The 14,042-nt window shown below is 39.3% G+C and overlaps 2 protein-coding genes across 2 annotated transcripts in view; both read left to right on the forward strand.

Annotated features, from left to right (window-relative positions):
• The first annotated feature begins 142 nt into the window (after positions 1–142).
• On the forward strand, positions 143–13,013 carry TMEM175 (transmembrane protein 175). The gene is made up of 9 exons (XM_026866209.1): positions 143–524; positions 1,631–1,728; positions 3,338–3,389; positions 4,642–4,677; positions 5,947–6,030; positions 6,688–6,852; positions 8,183–8,261; positions 9,971–10,112; positions 10,696–13,013. Exons 1-9 carry the CDS (start codon positions 435–437, stop codon positions 11,354–11,356), a joined length of 1,407 nt encoding a protein of 468 aa, XP_026722010.1. The 5' UTR covers positions 143–434; the 3' UTR covers positions 11,357–13,013.
• An 804-nt stretch (positions 13,014–13,817) lies between these two features.
• The window catches only part of ATP5ME (ATP synthase membrane subunit e), a 2,479-nt gene continuing 2,254 nt past the window's right edge, over positions 13,818–14,042 (forward strand). The window contains exon 1 of the mRNA XM_026866225.1: positions 13,818–13,952. Within this exon, the coding sequence (XP_026722026.1) occupies positions 13,917–13,952 (36 nt within the window). The 5' untranslated portion in view covers positions 13,818–13,916. The remainder of the gene's footprint in view (positions 13,953–14,042) is intronic.

Here is a 14,042-nt window from a genome sequence, read left to right on the forward strand (position 1 = left end):
CACTAGCCCTCCCTCAGGGAGAGGCCTGCGGCTCCCGCCTCACCGAGGGCCGCGGGAGGGGCAGCGCCGCTCCCGCCCCGCCCCCAGCCGCCGCTGGACCCCGAGCACCCGCGGCTCGTCCGAGTATCCCTGGGTTGTGCCCGTGCCCAGTCCGTGGGCCTGGCGCTCTTGGGGTGCTGTGGTCGCCTGTTCCGCCCCCGCCCCGTTCCGCAGCGCTACCGCGAGACGTCGGCGCTGGTCGCGGAGCCTGGGACCGTGTGCTGCCCGCTCGGCCGCCCGCCCCGGGGCGCAGTGAACGGCCGCGGTGGGGAGGTAACAGCTTCGTGCAGCTCTGTCTGGAAAGTGGCTCTGTCTTCCCGAACTGCGGGCTGTTAACGTGATCCAGGAATATTTGCAGCCACTTGAAGTTTTTGGGGATTTTAATGAAGCTCTGAATGAGGAAAAGAAAGTCTAATAAATGTACTAATAAGGTTTTGTTTTTTCAGATTTTGCCTGTGGCTCACACAAAAATACATCCTGATCAGGTATCATGTCTTTTGATTGGCTGTTTCTTGTGTCTTTGCAAGTATGTGTAACATCTTAATTTAGCACCTCACTTTATTTCAAGTTCCAGACTTTCAAGAAGCCCAAGCCACTAAGTAACATTAAAGACAACATAAATTCCCCATGGGGGAGGAGCTGTTCAATTTGGGGTGAAAAAACTTAGTTGTTGAAGATCTGTGTAATCTGCAAAAGTTGTGATAGAAAGTCCTAATGAGCTGTATGTTTGCCACAGATTTTATCCAGTTACTTTTGGAAAATGAATTGCCATCCTGACCAAAACATCTTTCATAAAGCGTCTATCTGCTCTTTTTGGTAAATACATCATCACTTAGAGGAGTCACTTACATAGTGCAAGCTGAATGGTTTTAAAATCAGGTTAATAATAAATGTAATAAGAATTTAAAAAGGTGGAAAAAGAAAAATACAGAAAATAAACTAATCCTGAAAGAAACAGGAATACTAGGAAACGTTAATTATTTGAGAAAGTTTACAGGGTTTTTTTTTAATTAGTATTTACTTTTCTGCTCTTAAAAACAGCCCTAGATGAAAATATTTTGTCTCATTTAGTTAGGAAACTCAAGCATGATCCATAATGTGGCGAATATGCCACATGAGTCTAAGCCATTGTGGTGGTACGTGAAAAATTTGCTGTGATTAAGCCCTCCCCTTTCTCACTGTTAATAATCATCCCATGAAAGAAAACTTGTGTGATGCTTCTACTCCAGAAGTCAGTGCTAAGAAAATAAAAGGCATTTTGTGGCCAGCTCTCCTGCAAGATACATTATCACAGTAACTGATGAGAGCGTGCATAAATGAAAGAAAGACAAGATGAACAGAGCGTTGGAAAGACAGATTGAAGAGATGTGTTAGTACATCATATGCCAGTAACTACATATAATAGCATACTTACAAGTGTTTAATAAAGCAGTTCCTTTGCACGGTAGTAAGAATGGTTGTTGGAAGAGAACTGCATTCTTGGCAGGCATTTTTAAGAAAATGTGTTACATGACTACATGTCCTTCATTTGCAGATATTGCTAATAATTTCACAATTAACATTTAACTTTGTCTCTGGGTGTTACTTTCAGAAACTAGGTGAAAGTGTTCAGCAACAACTACTAGCAAAAATTGCAGTCTACTTGATGACCTTCTTAATAGTCACAGTGGCATGGGCAGCTCATGTAAGGTAGGAACACTGTTTAAATTTAAAGTGTTTAAAAGGACAGGAGATAACGAGTCTGATACACTTCTGTCTTGGTGATACATTTCTGAATTGTCTTTTTTTGAACAATATAAAAAATTCATTGTGAGGAAATGCTACTGTAAGCAGTGAATAACATGCACCGTTGACACAGTGATGCAGAGAAGAACAAGCAATATAGAGTTACTCTTCATTTTATATCATTGTAGATGGAATTAAATTTCTACTTATGCTGAAAAAGCATTACTTTGTAACTTGTATGCTACACAAATAGAGGAACTGATACAGTACAGCTGGCCTAAAACTTGTCTGTCTCAGTCCTCAACAGTGCTTCTCACAAAATACATTGTAATGTTTGCAGATGCTGCATTTTACAGAGCTGTGGACACCACCATCTGCCTGTTTCTTGGTAGTTAAAAAGAAATTGACGTGCAGGTATCATACTAGAATCAGGGCAGTTTTTGTTTGAATTTTGAACTTTACAAATGTTACTATATTCTTTCCCTGTTCTCCCAAGTCAAACTCAAAAAAAATCAAAATAATAGCTCTTCACAATGGCATATGAGACAAAGAAAACTCTGAGACTCTGTGGATTCTCAACATCTGGATCTGCTCTGGAAGATGTGTGCAGTGGTACTGCTGGGCTCAGATCCCTACCACAGCACTGCTTCATCTGACAAGCTCAAAGTCAGTCATGTGCCTGTATTTTTATTCTTGCATCAGACTATCAGATGGACTTGTTCTTGAGTGAGCAGTGAACAGTGCCTGCTGGTGAAAGTCTGCCTTTCTTCATGCTTCATAAGCATCTGCTTGAGCAGTGAGCACAAGTTGTCAGTATCCTATTAGTTCTGGGCCTGCCTGTGTTCAAGTAAATAGGTGATTAATTGACAGCTAATGATAGTTGTCCTGTGGTTCCCAAGCCTTGTGCAGTTCACTAGCAGTTTGCTGGCTGTCCTGTCCTGGTTGTGTCAGGTAGCAAAAGACAGAGCTATTCTGGAACAGAATAGCTGTGGGAGGAGGCAAACCAGAAACCTGCCCTGTGATTTGGCTGTATTTTGTCTTATAGTGAAGTGGCAGGTGCTCCAGAGAATCATCAGCTCCTGCTCCCAAATCACCCCTCTATCTTTTTTCTCCAAGGACTGGTATCCATTTGTAGCTCACTGCCTTTCTAGATTTTTGGTATGTGACTTGATGGGTCAGAACTGACATCTAGATCACTTCTTCATGGATGAATTGGCTGTTAATGATGGTGACATTTACTTCAAAATAAATAAATAATTTCAGGTGTAGAGGAAAGATAAAGTTGAGGGGGGAAGCTGGTTAGCTACATCATATGCCACTTGTCTTTCAAATGGAAATGAGGTGCTTAGTAACTGCTCCATGATTGAATGTATCTTGCTTTTCAAATTTTTCTAACAAATTACGCCATATTTGAACTAATGAGTTTTGGTAGCACCTGGACAACTAGTATGAATTCTGAAGCAAAGGAAATGAGGTTTCTTTACAATATCATAACTGCCCAAGTTGTATACAGTGTTGTAAAACATATTTTTGATAGTTGGCTTATTCATGATATCTTGCCTTGCCTTGACAGGTTGTTTCAGGTGATAGAGTTTATAGATGATGTCCTTGCTCTTTTAAATCTGGTGAGTCTTCATGCTGGGTGTTTTAACTAGCAAGTACAGGTCACTTTTTCTTAAGTCTGTATGTGTATATCCAAAAGTTTCTAATTTAAATAGCATAACTGCCAAATTTCCATGTCAGGAAGATACAGAGAATTTTAATTCCTCCTTGCCAAAGTGGCTGATTGATAACTAGCTTGCTTTTAACTTCCACATGTTTTACTATAAGCTAAAAGCAGAGCTCTGCAACAGGTTAGTTTGAAGTTCATGTGAGGGAACTGAAGAGGCACCTATGGCTAAAGCTTTTGACGCTGTTCATCTGTGTCCAGCTGAAGTATCTGTTCTCCAGGCTTAAGCAAGTGAAATACTGTGTCTCTTGTGGCAAAAAATCTTAGTCATGGGTTTGAATTATAGTTAACGTTTCAGTCATTTCTGTTTAAGTTGCTTAGAAATTAATTCTGAAGCTTATTTTGAACAGAGGATTGTATGATCTTTCAAACACCTCCACTGAGACAGCAATCTCTGAATCAGTGTTTTGAGCTTTAGACTTGCTTAAATCTTAAAAATTCTTCATTTTATTTGAGTATGTATTTTAACGAGTCACCCTGTAATGTCTTGGTTACTTGTAGTTGTAATGGGATGCTACAGTAGTGAACGTATTCTTACTTTCAGCTAGAACTTTGTATTTTTCTACATTGTTTAAAAGTCTGTTCTCTGACAGTGTTCAGCCACAGTTGATTTAAATTTGTTAATAAAAATACTGAGTTTAAACTCTGTGAGATAAGACTACAGGAAATTATTTTAGAGGACTAGCTTAAGGCATGGAATTCTTAAAAGCAATTAATTGCTTTGTGCTTGAGGTGTGGGTTGTTTTTTTTTTAATTTAACTTTTTTATACATTAAATATTTGTGATCAGAGATTAATATTCTGATCACATCACCTCTTTAGGAGGTGTGGTACTTCTGGCATTGCTGCTTTAGAAAGAAGTCTGTTAAGAACGGTAGCAAAACTTTTACCTGTGGTATTGATAACAAAACTAGGGTTTTCTAAAATAAGCCTGTGCAGTGTGGGTAGCAAACATGGAAGATGAACTGGTCAGAAGAACCAACCATTTATTAACAGTCAAAGCTCAGCAACTTCAGAAATATGGTTTTCTTCATGATGCAGCACAAGCATTTGACCTGTTTGTGTTGCATTCTCTGGACATATTTTTAATGAGGGAATTGCTTGCTTTGTATTTTACCTAGGGTTTCAGTATGCTTTTTTCTTTTCTAGGCTTGTATGATGATCATAACTTTCTTGCCATACACAGTAAGTACTTTTCTAACATTTGGCATATGTTTAAATTACAGGGGTTTTTCCTTTCTTTATTTGAAGATCAAAGTATTCAGAAACCCGGGAATGTGTTACTATAAACCCTGAATCAACTGTAATGATTTATTATTATTATTATTATTATTATTATTATTATTATTATTATTATTATTATTATTATTATTATTATTATTATTATCATCCATTGTTTAAAATTCATGAGGACATGTTATAACCTCCAATTACTGCATGTTATAGACCTGACAGAAAATGGGTATTCTAGAAGAAAAATAGTAATAATGGAAAGTAGTAGTTTCCCATGATTTCTTTTTAGAAAGCAGCTGTGTTGAAAAATGTCAAAACTGTGTGATGAGAATTTTGCATTTTGTAATGGAACTAAAACTGTGTTTCAAACTCCTCTTTAGTTGACAGAACCTTTTCCTTCTGTAATCTAGACAGTTTTTGGTATCACTTTTGACTTATTCAGCAAAGTGGATTCTGGCAGATTTTTTAGATCTTCAAATTTAATGTTCTGCACAATTTCTGGTCAGATGACCTTTAGACCTAGCAAGAATGTTTGCAACTGAACACTGTATTAGCAGAATAAAACAGTTGCTTAAAATGTATCTTGACTTTTATTGTATGTATAGAACAAATTTATACATCAGGCACCAGTTTCTCTGTGGTTACATATAAGTCTGTGTTACATATAAGTCTGCAAAGAATAAGGCTGTGGTCAGTAAAACAATCTTTATCAGCAAGAGAATATACTTTTTACATTGCCTTGAAGCTGAAATAATTTTTGGAAAGTTGTCAATGTTACCTGAATACTACTCCCTGATTCCCCACCCCACAATGAAGCTGCAGAAATTAATACAACAAGGAGTCATGGAGGTAGAAAAATTTTAAAATTCAAAAATGTATCCTAATATTAAGAATTTTCACAGCTATGAACATTTTGTCCACTGAAAACACTGTTAAACTTTATGCTGAGCTACCAGCCAGTCTGTAGTTATTATGGAGACATAGTGTCAGAGAAGTTAAGGTTTTGCAGTATCAACATGAGAGGAAAGCCATCTATCCAGATGCCTTTTGTTGGAATGCCAGCATGTATTTGTGGCTAGAAATTGTATTTAGTTGAATTATGTTGAAATGCGAAGTATTATTTAGCTTTCTGAGTTTCAGTATTGAATGAAGAGTGCTTCCATTTCTCTACTGTTATTCCTACATTACTTAAATATTTGATCTAGTTGCATTTTCTTCTAGTTTTCCTTAATGGCCTCCTTCCCAGAGGTACCTTTTGGCATTTTCCTGTTCAGTATCTGTGCTGTTGTCATTGGCCTTATACAGGTATCAGAGCTCTCCATTTACATTTTCACTTTGAAATAGATTTTCATGGGTAGAGCTACAATTGTATTTCTTAACTATGGGTATAAATTGCTAAATATCTTTTTTGTTTGTATAGATCCTTTTTCAAAGTTGTGCCTGTTGTGATAATATAGTATCTGTATATGAGATGAAAGTTTGTATTGCCATTGTCCTGTGAAGGTGATATATGCAACAAAATCAGAAGATGATACAGTCCACAGACTAGTAGTTCCTTTCTACTCACTAAAAATACCTTGGAGAAATAGCAATTGACTTTTCCTGCTGAGATTCTTACTGAGGTATGCAGCGATGCCAGAGTGAACATGGGCTTTCAGCCTCTTTCCAATGGCACTGGTTTTCTCCTGGTGTAGTGCCTTGTCGCTTTCTGTTCCTTATTGTGGAGCTCTTCATTCCTCTTCATATAAGATCCATGGTCATGTCAAGCTTTTCAGAGGAGACTAAAATCTTGACATGCAGTGTATTATTAAATCTCAGAGTTTCTAGGACCAGCCCTCCATTTGGGTGTGAAGAGTAAGGTTGAAAGTGTTTTGGAATTTGTTCACTTACAGTTTTACGGGTTTGTATTTGAAATACTGCCTACACTTCTGTGTAATAACTGCAGTAATGCTCTTCTTGCAGGCTGTGATAGTAGCGTATGGATTCTATCACCCACACTTACTGAATCGACAGATACGGGTGTCTGAAAATCAGAATTTCTATAAACAACATATCTTAAAAATTATCCTAAGAGGACCGGTTTTATGCCTTTTAGCAGCCATCTTTTCTTTTTTCTTTATTCCTTTGGTAAGTTCTCCCAGTTAACTGAAAACTTTGATGCATCAGTTTGTATTAATTGTGTTTAGGACTGTGTGTTAAAATAATGCTGTTCATATTAAACACGCAAATTTGCTTAGTTGCCAGTTCTGTGGTTCTGTAATTATGGATGCTATTTTTCATTGAATGTGTTCGGTTCACAGTTATCAGTCTGTAATATGATCCATGAGTTTGGATAGTTTTGAAAGAATATTTTGCTACAATATTGGCTTTACCTGCTCTGCCTGATTTTCTTTTTAGTGTTTCTTTTAATTAGAAGCAGGTCTTCTAAACTTTAACTTAGCATCTTGCTCATTGTAAGTAGGTGAGATAATGTGGAAGGTTACATATAATAAGCATCCTATTGCACAAACTGAAGACAAGTGAATATAATTGCTGCACTAACTCAGGGTGTATGAGCTAATAGAATAAGCAAGATCAGTGGGCCAACCTGCATCTCAAAACAAACGTTTTTTGCTAAGGCCTGCTCTTAAGCAGCCTTTTTCTCTGCCATCCTTATTGATTGGCAGTGAGTTGCTCCTACTTATTAATAGCTTTAATCTTTCTCAGAACCCCTGCTTGGAAATAAAATCTAGTTTTTGAGTGTATCCTGAGCTTCCTTTCCTCTGTCTTGTTTTAAGTAAAGGTGGATTTAACTGAATTTTGAGAAAGATTCCATGTGAATTCACAGTGTTTAAATAATCGCCAAATTTGAGAGGAATCAGGTTGCTGTTGATAAAAGTGACAGATATGAGTCCAAATGTGAAAAGGCCTAATTTTAACTGGAAGTATGTTTTCCTTTTACACCCTTACTTCCCTCTTCTTTCTCATCTTGTTCAGTAGTGTATTTTCTTTTAATATTAGTAACTATTAAATTAGTCTTGAAGTTTCTCTTGTCCTTAGACCTGTGCAAAAGCCTGTGAACCACTTATGACCCCCTGAGGGGTCTTTGAGACACAAGCAGTAGAATCACAAAATCACAGAAGATCTCAAGTTGGAAGGGACCCATAGGGATCATGTGGGACAGTTCTTGATCTTCCAAAGAAGTCATTACTGCATTTTTGTTAGCAGAATTATTTCCCTTTGGTTTTAGCATGCTTTATTACTGGTACTAAATTAGCTATCAAAAAGCAGTATTAGGTTGCATGTGCAATGTTCAGGAGGTGCATGTGCATTTCAGGTGAGTCTTTTCCATGACAAGATTTGTTCTTCTCAATGTGATTATACCCAAAGATTGATAGTAACAACTTCATATTAAACTTGGAAGGTAATTTATATGTTGGTAACTAAATTTAAACTATGTTCATTTTCCTTTCCATAGTCTTATGTACTTCTTGGGCTCGTAATCATTTTTCCACATCTCACTCGATTTGTTACATGGTGTAAAACCAAGATTGTTGGTGAGTAACAATATCATAGGACTGTGTTCAGATACGTTACCAGGTTGTCAACATGTTATCCAAAAGCCTCGAGTGAAGTAGTTTCAGTTCTACTTCCATTTCATTATGTCTTGGAACATAGTGGTTTGGGGGTTTATTGTTGTGCTTCTGAACAGTTTTGCACTTGCTCCCTGGTTTCCCTTAATTTGTGACTAGATTTGTGGAACATACTACACATTCAAAGATAATTTCTGAGTGCAAAACCTCTCTGCGTTGTCCTGAACGTGCACATGCATGCTGATACACACAAGTACATGAATGATGGATGATCACTTTTCCCTCCTAAAAAAGGGAGCATGGGAATTGAAGAATATAGGAAGCAAGGTCTATGCCTGTATCATTTTCTCCCCAGCAATACTGTGTGGTCCCACATTTTCAAACTAGCAAGTAGAGCACCTATAAATTGAACTTTTACAGTTTAAAGTGTTAGATTTCATTAATCTAACTACTGCGGTCCCTTCACACATGGTTTAAGTCAGCCTAAATCCATGCTTCCTTCATTCATGCTCCTTGCTTATGTTCTTTCTGCCCTCCTTGTGTCAGGACTAACAGTTGCACAACCACACCAAAAGCCAGAGCCACTCTTAAACTCTGCTGAGAAGGAAGCTGCCAGTGCCAAAATAAAGAAGGTGGTATCATGCCACCTACTCAACCAAAGCATGAAAAGTAACATGAACTGACCAAAAAAGACTGAACAGATCATGTCTTTAGAACTGGCACTCCTGAGGTGAATCACAAGAATAACATCTTTGTGCCTCTGCTGCTGTTGTTCAGCCTAGTACAAGCCCATGTGGGTACACTGCAAATGGGAGCACACTTTTGACTCCCCCATGTGGCAGCAATAATAGACGGGGAGGCAGATGCTCTGAAATGGCTAAAGCCACACTGTCAAAGCCAAAAAATAAACATACAAATATTGTCTGTGTCTGTTACAACAGGGGTACTGCAATCTGCAGTCAGGTCATGTCTGTGTATGTCTCCCCCCATCAGATGGCTGACATAAATTACTGCTCTATTGATGTGAGTTGTGATTACACTTGCTTTTCATTCAGTTCCTCTCCTTAATTCCTCTGAAAGCTATAAGCTTTTTTTTCATCCCATCTATACTCGTGAAGTGGTGCAGCTTGGCTAGCTGGGCAGTTCAGAGCCCAGTCGTTAGGGATGTGTTTGACATTTCCTATAAAAGCTCCAGAGCCCTACCTTTTGATTAAAGACTAGATTTATTTTAAAGCAGACCATTTGATCTCCCAGTGTAGCCCAGTGATTTTTTTCTCCCATGCAGTATAAGTTCTCCACAGTGCCTTAGAGGTCCTACTACTGGGGCTTCCTGAGCACAGTATCTGATTTAATTGTCAAATGTTTTGTTCAATTACAGCTTTGAGTCATTATTCACTTGGTGGAAATAGTCTCCCATACAGTTTGAAGGACAGTGCTTTTTTGTCCCTGAAGTGCTTGTTTGTCCTGAAAGCAACATGAACTTCAGGGAGAGGCACAGCTGCCAAAAGAAGTGGAGTGACTGACCTGTGTGAATGAACAGCACCCTTCTTTCTACAGATAGGTTTGGCAGATGGGGAGAAAAAGAAAGGGAGGTCACAGTAGGTTGTTTAACTACCTTGTTTTATACTATGTGATTTTGCCTTTCTGTAGTAAACATCTGGATTTGTTTCCAGGTCAGAGAGATGAAGAGGAGGAATACCATAGCTTAGAAACCTTTACTTTTTACCTCAGTGAGCCTCTGAGTAAGGAAAGGGTAGAAGCATTCAGTGATGGAGTCTATGCTATTGTAGCAACCCTGCTCATTTTGGATATATGGTAAGGCTTTGTGTTGCCTCTTACGCTTTGTGTTGTTAATTATATTAACTTTTGTCTGTATGTAATATTTGAGGAAATAAAATTAACCAAACATTGTCTTGGACTTCTAAAACCTGAAGTGGTTATTTTAAATATGATTTTCTGGAAAGATACAGAACACAAACAAAAGATATTTGTAATGCTCACATTTCAGTGATCATCAGTCTACTTAATGTATGTAGGGTGGGGAGTCTTGAAGAACACACATTCCTTTTGTTTTAGTTGTGTTTTCAGATAAAAGGCTTTTATCAACAAAAACTCTCACTGTGTCACTATTTTATATTTATTTTAAATTTATTTATTTATTTATAGTCACTATGTCAGCTTTATTACATTAACCTAAGGGAATGCAAACTTATTTTCAGATCCAATTTATTTGCAGAGCCTTTATTTGAAATGCTGATTTTAGTTACAAATTAGAGAATAACAGAATGGATGCCTGTTGTTCCCTACTTGCTCAGAGTAAACCAGCATAGTTCAATGTTGTTCCAGGTGTGGTTTTATAACGGTAATACGCAAAACAAAGCAAGTTTTCTTTCCACAGTGAAGACAATGTCCCTGATCCCAGAGAAGTTGAGGAGAAGTTCCATGGCAGCCTTCTTGAAGCTTTAAGTGAATATGGGCCAAACTATCTTGCCTACTTTGGCTCATTTGTAACAATTGGTCTCTTGTGGTTTGTCCATCACTCACTTTTCCTTTATGTAAAAAAAGCTACACGATTAATGGGACTGCTTAACATACTTTCATTGTCTTTCATTGGTGGGCTTCCACTAGCTTACCAGCTGACCAGTGAATTTGCAGAGAAGTCTCACAATGAAATAGAAGCCATTCAGATCAGCTGTGTTATCACTTTCTTTGCCAGCATATTCCAGTTTGCAATATGGACTACAGCCCTCCATGAAAGGGAAACTTTGCATTCTTTTGCTAGATATGGTGGCAAGGAGCATGCCTTCATGTTTGCCAAGTTGGCTCTCTACCCTTGTGTAAGCCTTGGGGCCTTCTTTCTAACATGCTTGTTAAGTGAATTTAGCACAGCAATTTTCCATGTTATGCAGATTGTAATCCCATTTGCTTTTCTTGCCTTGCGCATTTTTGTTAGAATTTCTTCACCTGTTATAAAGTCCGTGCTGTCTCTCTCCAGATGGAATGCTGTATTGTTAGAAGAAGAGGAGGCATGTTTGTCTCCTACTGAAACACTGTCCTAAATTTTCACATAGTGCATGTGAAGTTGTAACATTAACTTCAGTTCTTCTAAGACATTATCTTAATGTGTGGATTATATTGATCTAAACTAAAGCCTGCATTGGCCATAACTGGAGCATATTTAAGTTTTAGCTGATCATGCTTGAGACCCTGTCTCCAAAACCTGTAATTGAAAAGAATTTGTAAATAGGGGGTACAAGGAAAAGCATGTTCCCCTTCCTTTAGAGCTACCCTTTTAAAAAGCATTGCTTGACATAGAACTGTAGTGATGATCAATTAAGAAATACACAAACAGATGCCCAGCGAAATGCCCGTTTTTCTGACATATGGCAGTCATTACAGCAGCCAAACACAGGTATAGAAGCTGGCTGTGCTGCTGTAAGATGGGGAGTGAGGCTTGGAAGATATGGAGACCTGGATTTCTGGATCGCCCGCCCGTCATGGTAGAACATTTATGCATACAGGTTGCTGGTCCCCCTCTTTTTTTTTTTTTCCCTAATGTTACAACATCTCTTCTGCATAGTTACAAACTTGTGATAGCATTTTGAAAACTGCTTGTCATTGAGGGGCTCTGAGCCCAAGTTTAGATGGGAGTTGCAGTTGTGATCTATATTCAGTCTTCCAGGCTACCTGAACACAAGTTCTTCAGGCGTATCTGTTCTTCTAAAAAAGGGTGTATTTAACAAATTAGTATTCATGTGGTTATGTACCCAAGGTTTGAACTAGCTTTGATATCTCCCATGGAAGAGATTCAAAGAGCTGTGGGACTAGAGGTAAATTTTGTTTCAGTTCTGAAGCAACTGCTCAGCTGAAATGGAAGGTTTGGATTTCTCAGGCTTTCTGTGTCTGTTATCATGCCTGTTGAAAGGAACATCCTTCTGTTACTCTGAAGGCACAATTGTGATATTCAGAGAGAGTGTGAGACTTTCTTGCCATATGTAAGAATTCCCCATCAAGTAAGGGAGTTGAGTTTTTCCCTAATTAGAGGCTAAGGGATCCCACAGATTTCTGAGTTTCGATATGACAGTAAAAGAAACCAACCCTGTAGAAATTCCAGTCAATGGTGTGCTGAATTTTTAACATTGTGTGCAGTTTGATAAGCTTTACGCTTATCAAACTTACCAAACATTACCCTGCAGATTGCTGTATACAAGGAGTGGGCAAAGTCATCTAGTCTTTGGCTCACCTGGCAGACTTCACATTTCTTTTTGGCAGAGCCTTTAGTTTGATTCTTGAACTGTCTTAGTGCCTGGTAACTTTAATGCCATATTTAAAGGCATTTGAGGGATTTTGTTGTTCCTCCTAAAAAAAAAAATTTAAAGTACTGTGGCAAAGTATGCCTGGAGTAACTGTTAGTGAAAACAAATTCAGATACCTTATTTCAGTTGTGATCAGTCTTGAAAGCACTTGTGCTTTTAGTTTGAAGCACTGTTGTACCAATATGAAATTGTATTACATACTTGTGAAAGAGTATGTTCAGGTATTCAAAGGGTTTTATACCTTGTTGGGGTTAAATGACTTGCAGTAGGATTCTGCATTATGTTGTGTATCACAGAATTTTTCTGATATTTAATGAAAGCACTTTTGGTTCTATATGGTTTTGTTTCTAATGTGCAGCAGGCACATAATAAGCAGTGAATATGTGTATTTGTAATAAATTTAAATCAATGAAAAAACAAAGCTTCTAGCCCTTTATTTCTTCTCTGCACGTGAAACTTAAAACTGATGTCTGCAATTAAAGTTATGTTGGACATTTTTTTTTTTCCTTCAGAATCATCAAGGTCCCTTCCAACCTCAACCATTCTGTGATTTTGTGTGAAACACCCAAATGCTTTTAAGGTGATATAAAAAATTTTTGATTCTTCTTCCATTGGTACTTGAAGAAAATGAGACCTGAAAGGATTTGAAAATGATGGCACTAATGAGCAGCCAGCTAAGGTTCAGATTCCTTCATTTTTGTGAGAGAATAGGAAACAATCCAGATTTCTTAGTTGCCCGGCACATAAGATTATTTTGTTAAGGTTCAAGAACCAAGGACATAACTGTAGTTCGTAGGCTCTGCTAACGAACGTGTCCTTTGCCCTCTGGACCAAGCGCAGAAAATGCCGTTGATGCAGCTCCTCTGCGATGAGAGCCTGCAGAACGCGGTGTCCGCAGGGCCGAGGCCTAGCGCGCTCTACCCCCCGCCGCTGGTGCGCAGCTCCGCTCTCCCCAGTCCTCTCCCCGTGGCGGCTGGGGAGGATGACAACACCGAAGGCTCGCAGTGCCATTCCCGTAGGCTGACGGGTATCTCTCAGGCGGAGAGGAGAAACCCCTCTCCGCTCCTTCCCACCGCGGTGGCCGAGGGACAGGCCGGGGGGACGTGCCCTCCATTTTCTGTCACGTAACGACGCCCCAGACGCTGAAATAAAAATACTTCAGGGAACGCTAGTGCCCGCCCTGCGCTAACAGAGCTCTGTGCCGCGTGGGTGCGTCGCCGGTGGGCGGAGCGGTGAGCTCCTTCCGCCCCGCCGCCGCTCGACAGGCGTTACTGCCGGCTGCCGCACAGCCGCCGTCGCCAGGATGATCCCGCCGGTGCAGGTCTCTCCGCTTATCAAGGTGAGAGTGGCGGGCGGCTCCCCCGGCGCTGTGCGGGTGCCCCGCTACGCTCTGGGGGGGGTGCGATGGGCCGTGGCGGGCGGGAGGCGT

The sequence above is a fragment of the Athene cunicularia genome (assembly GCF_003259725.1).
Source record: "Athene cunicularia isolate RWA chromosome Z unlocalized genomic scaffold, athCun1 chrZ_part2, whole genome shotgun sequence".
In the NCBI taxonomy this organism is placed as follows: domain Eukaryota; kingdom Metazoa; phylum Chordata; class Aves; order Strigiformes; family Strigidae; genus Athene; species Athene cunicularia.